At 49.9% G+C, this 18,717-nt stretch overlaps 1 protein-coding gene across 3 annotated transcripts in view; it reads right to left on the bottom strand.

Moving 5' to 3' along the window:
* TNIK (TRAF2 and NCK interacting kinase) overlaps positions 1 to 17,123 on the bottom strand; it is a 198,747-nt gene extending 181,624 nt beyond the window's left edge. For all 3 annotated transcript variants that reach the window (XM_054166449.1, XM_054166452.1, XM_054166451.1), the window contains exon 1: positions 16,818 to 17,123. In XM_054166449.1, coding sequence (XP_054022424.1) covers positions 16,818 to 16,874 — 57 coding nt within the window. In that variant the 5' untranslated portion in view covers positions 16,875 to 17,123. The remainder of the gene's footprint in view (positions 1 to 16,817) is intronic.
* Between the last annotated feature and the right edge of the window lie 1,594 nt (positions 17,124 to 18,717).

Raw genomic sequence — 18,717 nt, 5'->3', positions numbered from 1 at the left:
GTTGATTCTGTGAATCAATAAATCTGGATATGCTTAATCTCACACCCAAAAGAGAACCTCAACCCCTGGCCAAAGGGAAACAACATCACCCAGGGGTGATGCCCACCATGCATGGGAGCACCAGCTGCTCACCCAGACACTGCAGCAACCACCAGCACGGGAAAGCCAGCTCTGTGTTCCCTGCACTCTGGGTATCCATTCAAACCACTGCAAAGTGCCACCAGCTACCTTACTAGAGTTTTACACTTTCTTTGTGTTAATGACTCTAAAAAAGCCCAAGGATCAGATCAGCAGCTTTAATGCCATTTAAATGCTTACCATTAGGAGAAACAGAGAGCCTGCAAGGGCCAGACTCTCACAGGGCAGCGGATCCATTGAAGCCGCTGCTCCTGTGAGAGGAGTGTAAATTACTCAGCACGGAGTAAGCAAGATCAAAGCCACTCCAAAAGGATGCAACCCACTGACAGTGATGCAAACTCAGCCCGAGCTTTTCTGAGTATTTCACAAGCAGACTGATGAGTTGAAAAGGCCAAAAGGAGCTTTTTGATGATGCTGCACAAAGCAGGGAAGGAAAGGGAAAGAACTCTTAGGACATGTGCTTCTTTCTCAGCACAATACAGCCCCAAGAATTCAGCCCTGGAGAAATTCATGCTTCCCATGGACATCTCGGTGCTCTGTGAGGAGAAGGGGAACACAACTTCTCAGCTGTCATTCCTGAGCTTCATCTCCATTTTTACAGTTCCTACAGAGTAAGTGTTGGAGCTGATAAGAAAAGCCTTTTTGGATGAAATAAGTTAGAGCTTACCACATGGGCAAGGGATAAAGCTAATGGCTACAAAAACTCATAATGAGAAATCAAATGCATGCAAGAGCTTCAACCACCATCACTGTCTCAAAGTTCAATAAAGAACACAACAAACTCCATCAGGCCACCCTAAATCCTCAAAGCTGACAGCCAGCAGGCAGCATCACCTCATTCCACCCAGCAGACCTGGCTGGCCCATCACCATCTGTCCTGGTCAGAGGGGAGGGCAGCTGCAGCAGCGTTATTGAAAGCCAACTGCAGCGCAGGCTCAGCTGAGCTCCAGCCCAACTTACAGCCTCAGGCTACAGTGAGGAAGACAAATTACTATGAGAATAGGATGGCCTTGTAATCCTTCCCTCCTCTTGAAGGCCTCATGTATTGGAAAGGAATATTTCATTATGCTGGGAAACCAGCTCAGCTCTCAGGGTTTCCCCAGACTGCAAGAGCTCTGAACTCAGAGTGGACTTTCGAGTGGGGGTGACACCAAATGCTGTGCTACTACAACTCACACTATGGAAAGCCAGAGTTCTGCAACTGGAATCCAAGAATCCATTATCAAGAACCCAAACATTCAGGTATAAAGTTAACCCTGTTACCTTCAGATCTATCCTGGGACCCAAACTCCAGTTCCCTGTCTCAGCACTGCCAGAGATCCAGACTGTCCAATGATACTGAAACTCATAGCAGGCTGCTGGCAGTATGGTCACTACCTTGAATTCCTCACATCACTCTAGAACAGAGATGCAGGATGTGATCCTCACCACGGAGTCCTCCCAAGAACTCCGACCTTTTGGGTATTATCTCCTCCTCTGATTCCCCTCCTGGAAACTGACACCTGCAAGTTATTTCCTTTCCCTCACATCCCAAACCTCACTCTGTGTTGGCAAGCATACAAGAAAAGCATTTTATTCAAAGGAATTTGCTCATCAAATCTTGCAGATACCAAAAATACACATTATCTAATCTTGGGAGAGCAGAGTTTAATGGCTACAGCACAAGATGAGAGGCCAGAGGGTTTGACTTCCACTGTCAACTCTGCCAGGGCTGCATCACTTGTAAGTGCATCTAGGGAAGATGCTTGACCCCTTCTCACCTTGATTTCCCCTGCTATGAGTCTATCCTAGCATTTCTTTCCTCACAGGGGATCTTATCTATAAACTCCTCATTAGCATCTGAAAAGCCTTCTGCAGCTCCGGATGCGTATGAGAAGCAGTCTGAAAGAGTGGAGAAGCAGGCTGGCCAGGGAGCCTGGAGAGACATCCTCTCCAGCATATTCAGGCAAACCCAACCACACTGCACTCCACATCTGTGCTTGGAGAAACGTTTCAATGCTTCCCTTCTAAAGGGATGGGGAAAAAATAACCTCAAACCCAACAAAAGCTCTGATCATTTCTTTCTCCTTGAAAAAGCTCAGATGAAAAAAAAGTAAATTCTGGGTCTCTGCTAAGTCAATGAGATCATGCAAGATCCTTCCAACCAAGTATCAAGAGACCACACTACCTCTAGCTAGTCACCTGCAGAATTATCATGTAGCCAACAGCACCACAAAACAGAACCAGCTTCCCTTTCCCACTCTTGCTCTGGATGCCACTGAGTGGCAGAATTAAAACTAGAAGCCTACTCTTGCTGACCTACAAAAGCTGGATGTGGAGGTGGGTAAGACCCAGCTATAGCACAGACACTCCCAAGGGTAAGGACCAGAGCCCAACTCACAGGGCCCCAACGACAGCAGATCTCCTGCTCTGCTTGGCTCTGGCACTGCAGCCTTCAGGGGACACTCTGAGCACTCCTGGTAGGATGCAGGAAGGCTCTCTTCTGGTGTTAGCAGACACTTCCAGTTGGAAAATAACTGAGTATCTACAGACAAGGGAATTTGATCAGCAAATCTTGCAGATACCAAAAATACACATTATCTAATCTTAGGAGAGCAGAGTTTAATGGCTACAGCACAAGATGAGAGGCCAGAGGGTTTGACTTCCACTGTCAACTCTGCCAGAGCTGCATCGCTTGTAAGTGCATCTAGGACACTTGGTGTCACCCCCACTTGAAACCCCATTCTGCCTTCAGAGCTCCTGCAGTCTGGGGAAACCCTGAGAGCTGAGCTGGTTTCCCAGCATAATGAAATATTCCTTTCCAGTACATGAGGCCTTCAAGAGGAGGGAAGGATTTCAGCTTTTTTGTGAGGAACAGAAGTCATCCCACCCCAACCAGTTCCCATCTTTCCCAGCTGCCTCAGCTAACCTTGTAGGTAGATCACATTACTAGTGCCAGTAATAGCCCCTGCACCAGCTGGGACTACTCCAGTACAGCAAGACCTTTGCTCCTAGATGGATTCACAAGCCTCCTGCTTCCCCTCGAGTGGCTAAACGCAGCATAATGAAGAACAGAAGTTAAGTCCATCCTGGTTTAGCCACATGGAACAGAAAGGTCTCAGAGGAGCAACTGGTCCAAGAACTTGAAGGGGGTGGGGGGGGTAAAAAAGGCTCAGCTCTTTTTAAAAAGAGAAAAATGTCCCATTGTTCCATAATTAATGGAAAGCAGAAGAGGTTTTATGGAGTCATTGAGAAACAGAGGGCGAGCATTAGACAGCGCACTTCAGTATTTCATGATCACAAGGTGAGCTGCTTGCATAATTCTGACAAAGAACATAAATGCTGATATCACAAGGCAGTTATGAAACATGGGCTTTAAATGCTGACTAACAATAACACAGCAATTAAGTCTCATAAGTGGGTTTTTTTCCCCCTTTTCTTTTCTTTCCTTTTTTCCTTAACTGCTGCAAACCTTCAGCCAAGGCATGCCTAGTGCTGGCAAGGTGCATGCATGATGGGTGCCCCCTGCCCCCCACCACCAGGGATCCATCCCATGCCACAGCCCCACTGCCAGTCACAATCACTTCAGACCCACTCCTGGGGAGGCTTCAAGATCACACCAAGGGAGAGGCTGGCAGTTGGACTCCATTTCTGGAGGTCCCTTCCAACCCCTAACATCCTGTGACCCTGCAAGGAGCAGGAAAACGAGGGAATAAACTTGAATAACTGTACTTTGCAAGTTAGCTACCAGACCCTGAACAAGCTCCTCAGCCTTCCTCTCCAGTGGATTCTGACAGCACATGCTCTCATGAATTACTCCAGTGTGACCAGGACACAGAGTCAGCCCTTCAAGACACATAATATAGAGCAGCAAAATGTCAGGAAAATCAAGGGCAAATGAAGGCAGAAGACAGCCCCTCCCCCTACCACCACTTCTATTTTTAGGCAGCAAGATTAGCTTGGAGCAGTTTTACTCATTTCTGATAATGAGCAGAGCTCTTGCATCTTCTCTCGAGGACATTTCCTCTGTGCAGGCACCGTGCTTCACACCAGCAGCATGGAAGAGGTCACCATCAACCAGCTGAAGCAAAACCATGACTAATTGTGAAAGGGTCTTGAAGCAACTCCAGCTTTGAACTGCTGCCTCACCTCCCTCACCAACCACACCACTGGAGTTTTGGGGATACGGTCTGACCACCTACCAGGAGTCCTTCCCTTTGAACCACAGGATAAAAAAAACCTATTCAAAAAGTGTAATGCTTTTACTCCAGCCACTTCTCAGAGGGTGCAAGCTGGTACACCTTGAAAGCACAAGGCTCCATGTAAAGGACTTTTGCCCTTCCCAAGCCTGAACATGGATGGAGATGCAGCTCAACCATCCTTCAGTCTTTCTTAACACAGCAACCCCATTCTTTGGTCTTTCCCAATGCAGCAACCCCAACTCCACTCATGGCTGAGAAACTTTGGTCCTATTAGGGCACCTCAGGTCTAAGGGCCAGTCTGAAGATCACCCCAAGAGGAGCTGGCAGCCAGGATCTATCTGCTCAGGGAAAACCAACAGCACTCGTGTTGGTATTCAAGAGGGGATTGGACGTGGCACTTGGTGCCATGGTTTAGTAGTCATGAGGTCTTGGGTGACAGGTTTGACTTGATGATCTTTGAGGTGTTTTCCAACCTTATTGATTCTATGGTATGCTGTACCAAAGACCAAAACCCCTCTTACTGTGGGTCCCCTCTGATGCTGAGGCTGCCAAGGATGGCAAGAGCTGCTCAAGAAGAGCTCCCAAGAGCTGCCACAGCAGCAAGACCACTATGCTAATGAAGAGGATGATAATTACCAAAACAAAGGAACTACTTGGATCCCACTGCAGTTTCTTTTCAGGAAGAGGGTTCCTCCATCCCTCAGAGAGAGATCTATTCATCACCATTTTTTTTTGCAATGCAACCACTTATACATTTGATGTCCTTTGGTTTCTTCAGATTGCAACATTTGGGTGCAAAGCTTTCTTCCATCAGGTCCTCCTCTTCTCATCTCCTCAAGCCTCAACCTTCCTCCACAGCCCTTCACCACCACCCTCCTACCTGCCTGAGGACCACACTGGTGCTGCATAAGGTAGCAGGATCTTGCAATCCAGTCTGGATTGCGAGCAGGCAAGGTCCAGAGGTCAAGATACACCTTAAAGCAGATGGCAGGGGTGAGGGATGGTGAAGGTAGACAGCTTCTCACCCAGCAAACAAAAACATGTCAGAAGCAGCCTGGAGATCTCCAGCTCTTGGGGTGCATCACTCAGGGAAGACAGAAGGCAAGGCCTCAGATACTTATCACCACTTTTCCTTCTGAACTTTCAATACATTACTTGTAGTGTTCTGCTTGACCTTTGGATTATGCTCTTTATGGAACCTGTTGCATGCTTCCCTAAAAGGATGACAGCTAGAGGGAAGAAAGAACTCCCCTCTGAAGTTAACTGCTGGTGTCTGGACTTCACAGCATTTCATAACCACAGCCAAGATCATCAGGCTATTGACAAGTTAAAAACCCTTTCTCAGGGCCAAAGTGTCTCACTGCTGTACCTTCCTCTTGCCCTTCTGCTATGTGAAAGGGCAAAGAGCAGCATGTCTGAGGCACCAACACCCAGGCTGAGCCCAGGAGCTAGCCCATCTATGGCTTCCTGCTGAGCTCTTGCCTCTGGTCCTAAGCACCTTCGAACCAAGCTCTCACTTTCTTCTGTGGGTTGCAAAACCTCCGTTTACTGAGGGAAAACATTAGGTCAATATGAGGAAGCTTTTATGACAGCTAGTAGATGATTAACGAGCGCTCAAGTCAATTGCTGCAGAAGCACCACCAGTTCCTTACAGCCATAAAAAAACCACTTCTCATCCTGCACCCATTTGGCAAACCTCAGAGGAGATGAATTCATGGAGACATCCTGCCTGGCAAAGCCCTCACTGCAGGGGTCAACACAGATAGAGATCTTCGCCTCCCTCTCACCCAGCATCCTAACTGCAGGTTTCCAGCCCAACACTCCAGCACTCCCCATCAAGTGGCATCCCCTGGGATCTGATCTTTTTTCCTATTTCCTGCTCTCTAATCAGCCAGGTGGCCCCCAAGACCTCCCTCCCCGTGCTAAGCCCTTGCCAGACAGCCTTTGCTAAGGTGGCCACGGTTTTCCATTCTCGCTACACAACTTTGCACCTACCCACCTCCCTGCCACCAGCTGTCTGGCAGGAAGAAGAGCCATCAGGGTCCCCACCCTTGGGCAACATCATCACATCAATGCATAAGGCTGGGGGAGGACATGTGCAAAGCCTCTCGTGTAGCTCTTTCAAAGCAAAGCCAAAGCAGCAGCAATTCTGCTCAGGGCCTTTGCCTTTTCATTCCAGAGTCCCCCAGAGCCAAGTAAAGGTGCTTCAGCACTCTCAAATACCAGTTATTTTTAGGCAATAATATCCTGAACACCTTTCTTCATCCTGGCTTTTATATTGCACAGTGAAGAAGTTACCAGGATCTGGCACTTTCTCCTTAACAGGCCATCATTAACAAGTGACTCATATTCTATTGCAGCATGAGTCATCTTGGCAGAGGTCATCAGCATAAGCGACAACTACTCTTCAATTATTTCCTTCAAGTTGAATTAAAGGTATATTGTTATGCTAATTTTACAGCTGCTCCATCCTAGCTTTCCATCCCTTGTCTCCAGAGCAACCTGGGATTTTCACCTCAAGGTCCAAACCGCCTCTGGAAAGCTTTTCCACCGCTGTGTAGTTCGAGGCTGTGGCCAAATGCGGGCCTGCCAATCGCAGAATCATCTAGGTTGGAAAAGACCTTCAAGAACACTGTGTCCCAACCATCAACCCCTACTCTCCCAAGTCCACCACTAAACCATATCCCCAAGCACCACATCTACATGGCTTTTCAACACATCCAGGGATGGTGACTCAACCACCTCCCTGGGCAGCCTGTTCCAATGCCAGACCACACTTGCAGTAAACATTTGTTTCCTAATGTCCAGCTGGAAAGTCTTCTGGTTGGGTTTTTAGATGCAGTAGTTAAAGCAGCTCTCCATCCCTTCTCCCACTGCTGTTCCACAGGGACAGCAAACTGCTGTCTCTGCTACCTTCCTGCTCTCCTCATACTTTAGCATGATGATTAGAATAGGGTAGAATAGACCAGACCAGGTTGGAAGAGACCTTCAAGATCACTCCATCCAACCCATCATGATTTTCCAAGGGTCTGGAGCTTGCTCAGTGCTCAAGACACAACCACCACTAGTCTACCACACCACATTGCTTCTGAGAGTAGAGAGTAGAGACACAGCCCAACAAACACACACTTTGAACTGTGCCCAGTGACATGTGAATAATGAAGAAACCATGGCAAGCCATGAGCAGGGCAGGGAGGAAAGGAGGCTTCTCCAGCCAGTTTTCAGTTTCTAGATAAGCAGTTCTACACAGCCTGAAATTGCACCAGGGGAAGATTCAGCTTGGATATTAGGGAAAATTTCTTGACTGAAAGAGTGGTCAGGCACTGAACAGGCTGCCTAGGCAGGTGGTGGAGTCAACAGCCCCTGAAGTGTTCAAAAACGCATATGGACACAGGGCTTGGGGATATGGTTCAACAGCCATGGTGGTGTTGGGTTGATGGTTGGACTCCATGATCTTAGAAGTCTTTTCTGATCAAAACTATTCTATGATTCTGTGCCAACTGGACTCCAGCCTCCCCACTCCATTCCTGCTCTTTTCACTCACCCATCACAAGCTCCCCAACCAAAGAACCAAGACAGCATTGCTGCCAGGGCAGGGCGCAGCGGCTGCAGGGCCCTTGGCTCGGGGCACACAATTTTGCCTAACAGGAGACAGCCATTTCCAGCCTGGTCACCACTGGACCACACTATGTTTGTACTTACAGCAGACAGAGTCACACTGGCTGGGAGGTTCACTTTAGAGAGCATTTGACAGCTGCTCTCACTATTGGAATCCCATTTAGCTATTACAGCCTCTTCAGCCATACCAACACACCCATCCCCATGGAACAGCAACGGGAAGAGCAGAGCCATCACATTGTTTGCTGAAGCTAATCAATATGTGAAGGCTGAAGATTTATTGCACCAAGACAGCTTGTCTGCATAGCTAGAAAATGCATTCAAAGCCCTTCTAATTTTGTTGCCTGGGCCTCTGGTTTTGCTCCAAGAACATCGTTTCCTTACACCCATCATTTGTTCCTCCCCAGATGGTGGCATCTGTAGGCACTTGAGAGGAGCTCCTCCACAAACACCTACTGTGAGTATTCAGTGGAAGGATGTAACACAAAAACCCCCACAAGTTTAAGGGCAGTGTCCCTTCCTTTCCAGCCAAGTCTCATGTGCACAACAGGAGCGTGGCTAATTCAGCACCTCCCATACAAATGAGTTGATTGGGAAATTTTGGTCTGTGTTTTGAAGGTCTGGGTGGCAAGTCTAGGGACACAGACCATGCCATTCATAGGCACACCAGCCCTCCACACTACCCTGCTCCACTCAAGAGGGAACAGTTGGATCCACATTTTTTAATACATCTATTTTTTATATATGTATATTGTGTTTTACTTTTATAGCCAAGAACTTTAAGTGCCCCCACAAAGCACAGAAGGTCTCTTCCAACCTGGTTCATTCTAGTCAATTTGCTGTATTTTGGGAGTGACCACCTGCAAAGCTCAGATACTACCTGGGTACCACCACAACTAGCGAGCCACAAGGGAGATCCTACAAACTAACACCATCCAGGCTCATTCTCTGCTTTCATCTCAGTTTGTGATGTGGAGAGGCAGAAGCATGGTAAGCAATAACCAGGAAGCTTAGAGCTCCTGGAGCACCACCATCAGAAGGTCCACCAGGTACCAGGAAATGCAAGTTGCTTAGGTCACTGTATCAGATCTCTGGCCCACAGTGTGACACACCTAAGAAAGATGGCAGTGAAGCAGAGAAGAGATCTGTGCCTTTGCTTTTGCCAGCGTCTCCCAAAAACATGCTTGTGTACAAAAGAGAAGGGAAGAGGCAAATACATTCCAATTTACAGAGATTTCTCTTGTTGCCTGGACATCAAACAGCCCCCAATTAGTCCTGCAAGGCTCTGACCCACAAATTATGAAAGTAAATGCCTCTGAAGCTTTGATCTCTTGTATTTCTGTAGCATGCTACAGCAGGTATTAGACATATTTTATTAGATTCCAGCTGTGAGAGCTCTTCCTCAGCAAAGGCTCTGTGGGCTCCAATGCTTCCTAAAGTCTCCATCCAGCAGATTAGGGGCACGGTCCCAAACAGTCACTTCTGTCATGCACTGAACACATGACTCGGCTGGCAGCAGGCTTTTTCCTGCTGAGTTTCCAAATTAGGAGCAAAGAGAGGTTTCTTAAAAGGCAGAGGGGGGAAAGCATTAACCACCTGAACTACATTTCTGATTCTTTGTTAGTCCAGGAAGGAATGCACACCCTAAGCCACATCCCTGCCTTCTAAAAAGCGTTGATTTCAGAGCAATTTATTTCCTTTTTTTACACTCTGAAATGCCACTGCTGGAGGAAGCAAGCAAAAAACCCTAACAAAAGGTTTCATGCACCCTGAAGCTGAAAACCACACGTGAACAGCAACACAGCCACCCACCCTTGCTGCAGCAGCAGCGCTGGGAACCAAGAAGATGTTCCACTCAAGCTGCTAAGGCTTTACTCAGAAGAGCAGCTCCTCGTTCACAGCCTGCTGCACAAACGAAGCAGCTACTGCGCTTGCCAGAGGCCACGGCAGGTTTCAGCCTGAGTGGCTGGGGAGGAAGGATGGGACCACATCAACCACTCGGGTCTCACTGGCAGGAGGGTGGTGTTTGCACAAAGCCATTAATATCTAACAAGGTTCCTGTAGCAGAGGAGAGGTGGTTATCATCTGCAGCAGAGCGAAGCGCACGCCTTCTGCTGCACGCAGGGTAACTCGGCAGCTGAGTGCGGGGCAGCGCACTCTGTTTGCTCACGGAGTAGGCAAGGAGGAAATGTCAGTTCTCAGCCACGCAAGATGCATCTGGATATTCCAGGGCTGCCCACCTGATTACAATCATCCATCATTTACTATCAACACACAACCTTGAACTTCTGGCAAGCACTGCAGAAAATTACCACGGAAAAGCAACCTTCTCAATCAAAGGTTCTCTCATTTGCCATGGCAAAACAAAATCAGGTGTGCAGAGATATAACTGAGCTTCCACTAAACTTCTTATCTATGTTTTCCAACCTTGGTGGCTTCTCCTCTCCTTTCACTAATGAGCCATTGCAGAAGCACTCCACAGCTGGGATCCTACGTGCTGAGCATCCTCATTCCTCTGCAGGGATGCTCGGCCCCTCACAGGGCTCATCTTAAACCCACCCTGGAAGGGGAACACAGAAGAGGGAGAATCTGTTTCCCAAGGACCATGTTCCTTAGACAATCCTCCTTTAGGGATTATGAACGACTTCCATGGAGAACATCAAACCTCACTTCCATAAATTGCTTTCTTGAGCCCAGAGCAGACAGCCCACTGCCCTCCATTTGCAGAAATGGTTCAAAGTGGCAAAAAGAGGCAGGAGGAGGGGAAGGTGGGGAAGGAAATCAAAGCTACTGGCTTTTTAAGTGGGAAATTCAACCCCTCATTTAATGGAGCTATCAATGACTTAGGCTAGTGGCTTTTGACCTGCATCCTGATTTAATGGCTCTGTGAAAGGTAACAAAGATGCCTGAGCATCACCAAATGGAAACCTCGTGTCATGCAGGCTCTATGCTTCCCATGGGTAAGCAGGGCACCTGCAGAGCAGCTGGGACAGAAATCACCATCAGTGATGACAGAGAGGGAGAGGGAATGGTGATGACTCTCGGCACAGCTCTGCTGTGTCTGTGCTGTGCCCCACAACACTCCTGAACAGAGCTCTGCAGCTGGCAGCAAGGGCGAAATGTCATATGCCAGCTACCCCTGAAGGAGAAGCTCTCATTGGAACACAGGTCCTGAACCCACAGCCTCATCCTCCCCACCCCCCAACAGCTTTTCCAACACTGTTCCTCTCCACCATGCACCCTTTTGCAGCTTTTTATTGGGGGAAGCATGGAAAATCTAACAGGATTTTCCCCATTCATATTAGAAGCATGAAGAAATGAGACAGGGATCAATACTCTGTCCTTGGTCTGCAGGTCAGAGGCAGAGAACTCCTGCTGATGTCTATAATTACCCTTGCAAAGTGACTGGGGATCCATTAGGAGGAGTCAGGCGAGGTTTTGCACAGAGCAGCTGGGACATGGAGCCCAGGAGGTGATAATAGCTTTCATGTAACCTGGCCCCACGTGAATGATGACTTCCGAGGACACTTCTTCCTTAAGCTGGGTGATTCATTCCTGGAGATTTACATAGAGATCAAATGGAAACAGTTCCCCCTGTCACCCCACACAAACTGCACCTCTATATCTACTACAGCCTGGCAGATAAAAACTACCTTATGCAGCCAGCAAAAAGGTCTCCTCTAACTACTCTTTCTTGCACGGATTAAGAATCAGACACTTTAAATACACACACCAACCAGATGCTCTTTGTTGCTTCAGACCTTGATGCAACAAAATGCTTGAGCTCTAAGTTCTACCTGTTCAAGCACATGTTTTGCTATAAACTCACTCCAAACTATTAAGTGCTATGGCTGACCAGCTGGTGAGACCAGAGAGAGACTCTCCATGCCTCTAAACCCACCCCACATTTTCACATTGTTGAAGATCCCCAAAGATGAGGAATTGCTGCACCAGTGTGGAAGGATGCATGGAAAACTGCAGAGGAGCAGCACCTGGGCTGCACAGCTCCAAACAGTCACAAAAATTAATCAACCATGCAGACAAATCAGACAGAAGAGTCTTTACGTGAGCACAACCCCCAGGATATGCTTGCATGTGTAGAAGATAAACGTTTGCACCACTATCAGCACTCCTGGCTCAAGGAATGGAAGGGAGATACAATAAAAAAAGGCTCAGACTTGCACACTATCTACCCTTTGGGATGATTCAGAGGCCAATATTGAACTGCCAAGGTTTCATGGTTTAAAAAAAAAAAAAAAAAAGAAAAAGGCCCCAAAATATACTAAGTACATGGACAAAGGCATGGTCCACAGCTTACACACACACTGAATCACACTGGAAGAAGACAGAAGGCAGAGAATCATAGAACCATTTAAGCTGCAAAAGGCCTCTAAGTGCCTCAAGTCCAACCATTCACCCAGCACTGCCAAGTTCACCACTAAACCACATCCCAAAGTGATGGAAAACTCCTGGGAGTGTCTATCCCCAGGAACTGTGGTTATATATATATATATTCATTTGTTGGCAATATGTCCCAAATTTTGCATGGTAGCATTATCATGTAAAACACAGCACAAATAAGCTTTTCTTTTAATCTCCAGTAGTCCTCTCCAGTCAAATTTGTTCCTCTTCCTCTTTAGGAAGAAGGTGACCTTTGCAACAGCTGCCCAAATTCTGTCGAGCTACAGAAGGTTTTCTTTAAGAGGTGCTGGAAGAAGAAACCTAACATTTTGCTGCCAGGATAACGCTCCTGAGAGGTGGCTTGCAGCGCTTATCCCCCATTAGAACTTCTCCTAAATCTTTAATGAAGCTGAAATATGCCATAAACTGATGAAGTTCTGGAAACAGGACAATGCCAGCATGCTTATTTGGATTCTGTGGGGCCTTTTTTAATAAGAGAGCTTTTATCTCTATCGACAATGATCAACTAATGCAAACAAATGGTCCCTGAAACTTCACTTCTATACAAAGCAAAGCTAAAGGAAGAGCAGTGACATTTTTGGGTTTCATCCAATTCTTCCCAGCAACAGCTAATACCCACCAGCTCCTTAATTCTGTGCTGTCTCCTCTCCAAGCCTGAGCATTAAGGGCCAGGCACTTCCAAAACAACTAACGATTTTAGGATCCAGTTTCCAGAAAGTGCATGCTCAGCACTTTGCTAAAGTAAATAACAAAAGCTTAGGCTTTCTTAATGAGTTCAAAACAAAAGCAGCATCCAGGTACATGAAGAAAACAATTATTCCTTACCAAAAAACACTTGCAGGAAACCCACAGCCAGGTCGTACAGCTCAGGGGGAGCCTTCCGAGCAACCAGCTTTTAACTGAGGCTCAAACCCAGGGTGAGGTCCTCATCTAGCAAACATGGGAGCAGCTGTGGGAGGGAGGGGTCTGCTTGCCCCAGGTTACCTGCTCCCCGAGAAGGTTTTCCTCCCAGAGAGCTTTTATCACCTCACACGCACCTGGCAAAGTACCCAAAATGCACCCAGCTGTGGCAGTCACTGCAGAAGAGCTTCCTGCCACTGCCAGTCCATCAGCCAGAGGCCCAGCCCCGCCGGCAGATGCAGCAGAGGAAAAGCTACTGACCTGAATATTTTAGAAGGATCAAGGCCATTGCCTTCAGCAAGAGATGACAGGCTCCCACATTCGCCGAGACAAAAATAAAGGGTGGGAAAAAAATCCCCAAACCCAGCCCCATCTCTCTGCCTGCTTGGGATCAGCTATGCATTCACCGCCAGAGCATGGCCCACTGCATCCATCCTTCCTCACTCTTATTCTCCTTTTACTGCACAAAATCTGCTTCTGAAACACGCCTCTCAAGGGCCCCTGTGAACCCCCATGTTAATCATTATCATTATTCTGCTAATAGCACTGCCAGGTCACTTGGCTATTGAACATGCCGAGTGGACTAGCAAAAAGATCTCCCAGCCCATACAAAAGAACATTACAATGTAGTTTATCTTCTCCCCTTGTCAGTGTAATATGCAGCACTACCTGTTCAATGGCCTCGTCACTTTAAATTACAGTTTTCTGCAACATTAACAGTCCTCATTACCAGCACCACCACCGAAGAGCTCTGTTTGAAGAATCCTTATGATGTTCTAGGCACCAACCTGCTCTTTCTTACGTGCTCAGCCCTCTGCACCCACACAGGGACACTCGGGTGCCATGGCAATGAGCACGGTGCACAACGATGGCTTAGAAGCATGTCAGGAGGAAGGCAGGAGCAAGCCCCAAGTGTGCTCTCCTCACCGCACCGGGCCGTGCATTTCAATCAGAATTCAGGGCTTTGTTCCTGGCCCAGCTGCCAGCGCGTCACGCAGATGCTCCGCTGCGGTGGAGCGCGACTGCGTGGCCAAGATCAGCTCTGGTGTGGCAAGAGCAGAAGCCCCTGCAACCTCCTGTGTGCCCCTTCAGCCCAGCCCTACAAACCCTGCCCCACAGGCTAGTGGGCAGAGGCGAGCTGACACGAATGATGGTGTGCCAAGCCGTGCCCAGCCTCAACGGCACGTTCTCATCCTGCAAATCCAACCTTCCTCCCTTGTGACAGGAGGAAGGAAGCCAAATCAAGGGACCGGGCAAGCCGGCAGTCAAAGGTCCACCTTTTTTATATGCATCTGCTTGTTGTTCATAAAACTCAGCCTCGTGGAACATTTCAGTGACTCAAACTTGGAGATAAGCGGCCAAAGCATTTGTTTCCTTTCCCCACTGCTGGGAACAAATCATCCCCTCTGCCAGATTTTGAGTCACTACCTGCTCCCAGGGTTTCACACAGCCATCCCTCAACCCTTCAAACTGGAGGCACAAGAGCAACGTCTCCCCCGTGCAGGCTCGTCTACAAACCCGCTGCAATGTGACACTTTGTTTCTGATAAATGAAATTTTGCAGGGCTCGGGGAATTACTCCTCCCTGCCATGTTTTGTGCTCAGGCAGCAAATTTACTATTGATTTCTGATTCAGACCCCATGGAATGATTCACGCTTCTTGCCCTATCTGCTGAATTTATGACCTTTAACAATTATTCTAAGTGCTAAAAGAGCTTAGTTTAGAAGAAGATCTATACCTTGCCAAATTAAGCTCCTATTCTTGTCTCGCTTACAAACCAACCCATCTCTCATCATTTACAGGAAGGCACCACAAGCAGGTCTCTCCCCTTGAGAGGGGGCAGAAGCCCAAGAGGCAGAAGCACTGGCGCTGGGGTTCTACCAGAGAAGCCACTGATGGGAAAGGGGGGGGGGGACATGGCTGGGAAAGGGGGACATGGCTGGGAAAGGGGGACATGGCTGGGAAAGGGGGACATGGCTTTGCAGTTCCACCCCACCATTGGTCAGGGTTTCAGGACCCCTTGTCTCCAGTTACTCTGAAACGCCAGCACGGCTCTGCTGACAGACCAGTGGGTCTCGGGGGAGGAAGGAAATATACATTTTCCTCCTAAAGAGAAAACAAACCCCTGACTGTATCTGGTGTGCACTGCGATTAAAAAGCCACAAACACAGGGGGGAAAGAAAACAAACAAACAACTGAACGTGTGGATACAGTTTGAAAATAAAACAGTGCCCTAGTTCAAATCAACTTCCTAGCACAAATGTTAAAAATAACAAAGAAATCTTATTTTGAGGGGGTGGGGGAGGAGAGGGCCCCCTTCCCCCCATAAAAATGAGACTGCTTTCCTGGATTAACTCCACCAGCTTCAGCAACCTTCCCACCAAGGCATCTCGCACCCAAGAGGGGAAACAAGAGCTCCAGGTCTGTTTTTAAGGCAGGTGGTGTGTGTCCCCCCAGCTCCAATCTCCTCTACACTGTGTACTGCTGAGCAATCATTTACACTGCTCATCAACTAGAAACTCACCAGGAAGAAAGTAGGGCAACTGAATCAAGAGAGACTTCTTTGGCTTTTTTCTTTGCACTGAAGAAAATGATATTTCTAAAAATACTCTTGTGCAAGTCTTTGGCAGATTCTGCTTAATTTTATTTATTTCTCTATGGCAGCAGGTTGAGAGAAGCAGCCTTGCCGTTGCTTCCCCAATAAACGTTGCTTCTCTAAATGCCTCCCCATCCCCGTTACCAAATAGCTTGTTATCTCCACCAAAAGGATGAAGAAAGGGGGGGAAAGAAGAAAGTTACAGGAAAAATAGACCGGGGGGGACATCAGGCCACAGCCCACGCAGAGGCTGACACGTTCTGACGAGCCCGACATTTCAAGGGTACACGACGAGCTTCATTTCCAAGGGGGGGTGGAGGGTTGGGTGGGGGTTGGGAGGGTGAGGAGGAGGCAGAGAGAAGGGGCACGGCGAGGGCTGATAGATGAAGGCTGTGGGGTCCATGCCGGGGTGGCAGAGCCGGATCTGGGGCGCCGCCGGGAGATGCCACCGACCCCGTCCGTGTGTGCATGCGTGCTGCACGGTGCAGGAGCGGCACGAAGGCACTGCCCAGCCCCACCGCCGAGCAGGGGGGCTCCGCGGTGCCCTCATCCCGGCTGCAGAGGACCGTACCCGGAGGCTCTCCCGGTGGCCCCCTACAAGTCCCGGGCAGCCTGCACCGCACGGGAAGGCGCACGGCGGTTCCCGTGTGCCTGTGCACACACCTGCCCGTGTGGAGTGCGATGCGGGCAGGTACACATCTGTGCGGAGACATGCACACACGCATGTACACACACACGCACACACACATGCGTACACACGGCTGCGGGCACGCACATGCCCGCGCACACGTTTCTATGCCCATATTTACATACGTGCAGCCGCACATACACATACAGCCGCAGCCCCCGCACCCCTCACACCGCGGAGGGAGGGATAGATCGATGGATGGACAGATGGATGGATGGGGAGGGTCGCTCCCGCATCCCCCCACCCCGGGCCCCGACCCCGCGTCGCGCCTTACCCGCAGCGCCGAAAGGTCGATCTCGTCCAAGCTCCGCGCCGGCGAATCGCTCGCCATGTTTCCGCCGCCGGCCAGGCGGCCCCGCCGCCACCGAGCGGGCAGTGGCGGCCACCGCGGCGCTGGCGCTATTTAACGCCTCTCCGCATGCGGAGCGCCGGGAAGGAGAAGCCGCTGCCGCCACCACCGCCACCGCCGCCCCTGCCCTTCCGCCTTGCAGCGCGGCTAAGGTCGGCCGCAGGCTGCCGGCAGGCAGGGCACGCCGCGGGCTGCGCCGGGATGGCGGCGGCGGCGGCGCATCGCCTCCCCGGCCGAGCGCGCCGCCGGAGCTGTCTGTCACGGAGCGGGGAGGGGGCGGCAGCGGCAGCAGCGGCGGCGGCGCGGGGCGGGGGCGGCGCCGGGCCCCGCCACCAGGGGGCGGGGGCGGGCAGAGGGCGGGCAGAGCCCCGCGGGCAGAATCCAGCGGCCGCGCTTAGCGCACGGGCGGCTGGGGGGGTCTCGGCACTCCGCCCTGCCCACCCTGAGGGGCTCGAGCCTCTGCCCTTGCTGCCATGTTGCCTGCCTTGCCTGCCCCAGTGCCCACCCTGAGGGGGTCGGCCCTTCACACTGCCTGCCCCAGTGCCTGCCCTGATGGGCTCGATCCTCTGTCCCTGCCCTGCCACTGCCTGATTGGGCTCCATTGCCAGCTGCTGCATCCGCCATGGTCACCATGCTGGCCACGATGATGGTGGTTCAGCAGTGGGTACCACTTGCTCGTGGCATCGAGGCTCTCTGGAGGAATGCACTGACTTGGACCAAGCTGCTGTGCGCTGAGCACAGTGCCTGTGAGAGCCATATTGTGTGTGCTGAAGGATTCCAGTCCTGATGCACCTCATTGCAAAGCCCCACAAAGGGTTTATTTAGCACACAGACAACCGCCCCATGACAAATTACTGGCAGAAAAATCCAGGCTACCTGCATCCGTACCCCAGTGCCAGACCAGTTGTGCCTGTCAAGACTAATGGGAAAAGCTGTCAAATTTCAGGTGCTGAACCCAAATTGTGCCAAGCTGGAGCATCAGGTAGCGATAGGGCCTGGTCTCTCTTCATGCCATCCATCTGCTTTATGCACTTCAGGATACCTGGGTCGAGACATGGCCCTTCTCCATCTGGATCCAGATGTCAGATCTGGTTTTGTGACCTGTTTCCTCTCACTCAGAAGCCATCCTAGCCTTATCGACTTCCATGTTGTTCCTGAGTCAGAATGAGAGTTTTATGCTGTCTTTGAAATTGGCCCAAAGCCCTCCCGAGCCAGCAATAGCTAGGTAGATCCCGCTTTTACTGTTTCCCTTATTTCCCTCTCTCGGATGTGGTTCCTGCCAAACCAGGTGCCATATATAAATATATATGTATAAAAAAATCTGTTGCCTTTGAGAGAACCGTATGGAAGCTGTACTTACAACATCAACTTGTGTCAGGAGCTTACAATATGCAGCTCTGGGAAGTGGAAACCCTACACATGAGTCAACTGGCAGGCGGATGGGATTTTCTTACACGTTCTGCTTGGAGATCTGCTTAAGAAAATAAAATAATAAATTGTGTTACAAACAGCCCCGCAGTTGTGGGGAGGCTGCCTGCCGCAGCTGGTGCTGGAGGTGCAGCCTCCCCGGGCTGGGCTGGGACAGACAGATGGACAAAAGGCCAGAAGGAGCTGCTGAACCCTCCCCAGGAGCGATAAGATCCACCGAGGTGGTTGCAGAATCGCTGCCGCCGGTGCCTCCGCCCTCCGCTCGCCGGGTAGCCTGCAGCGAAGGAACTGCATCAGAGGCTTATTAGCGTTATTGCTCCTGATCCCAGCAGGGCTGAGAGGGGCTGGGGATGGGAACAGCAGCGTTGCGGCTTGCGGGGCTGCGAGGGTGCAGCAG

Source organism: Dryobates pubescens, chromosome 13 (assembly GCF_014839835.1).
Source record: "Dryobates pubescens isolate bDryPub1 chromosome 13, bDryPub1.pri, whole genome shotgun sequence".
Taxonomy (NCBI): domain Eukaryota; kingdom Metazoa; phylum Chordata; class Aves; order Piciformes; family Picidae; genus Dryobates; species Dryobates pubescens.
Note: the sequence above shows the minus strand (reverse complement) of the source record. Positions and strands in the feature narration are given on the sequence as shown.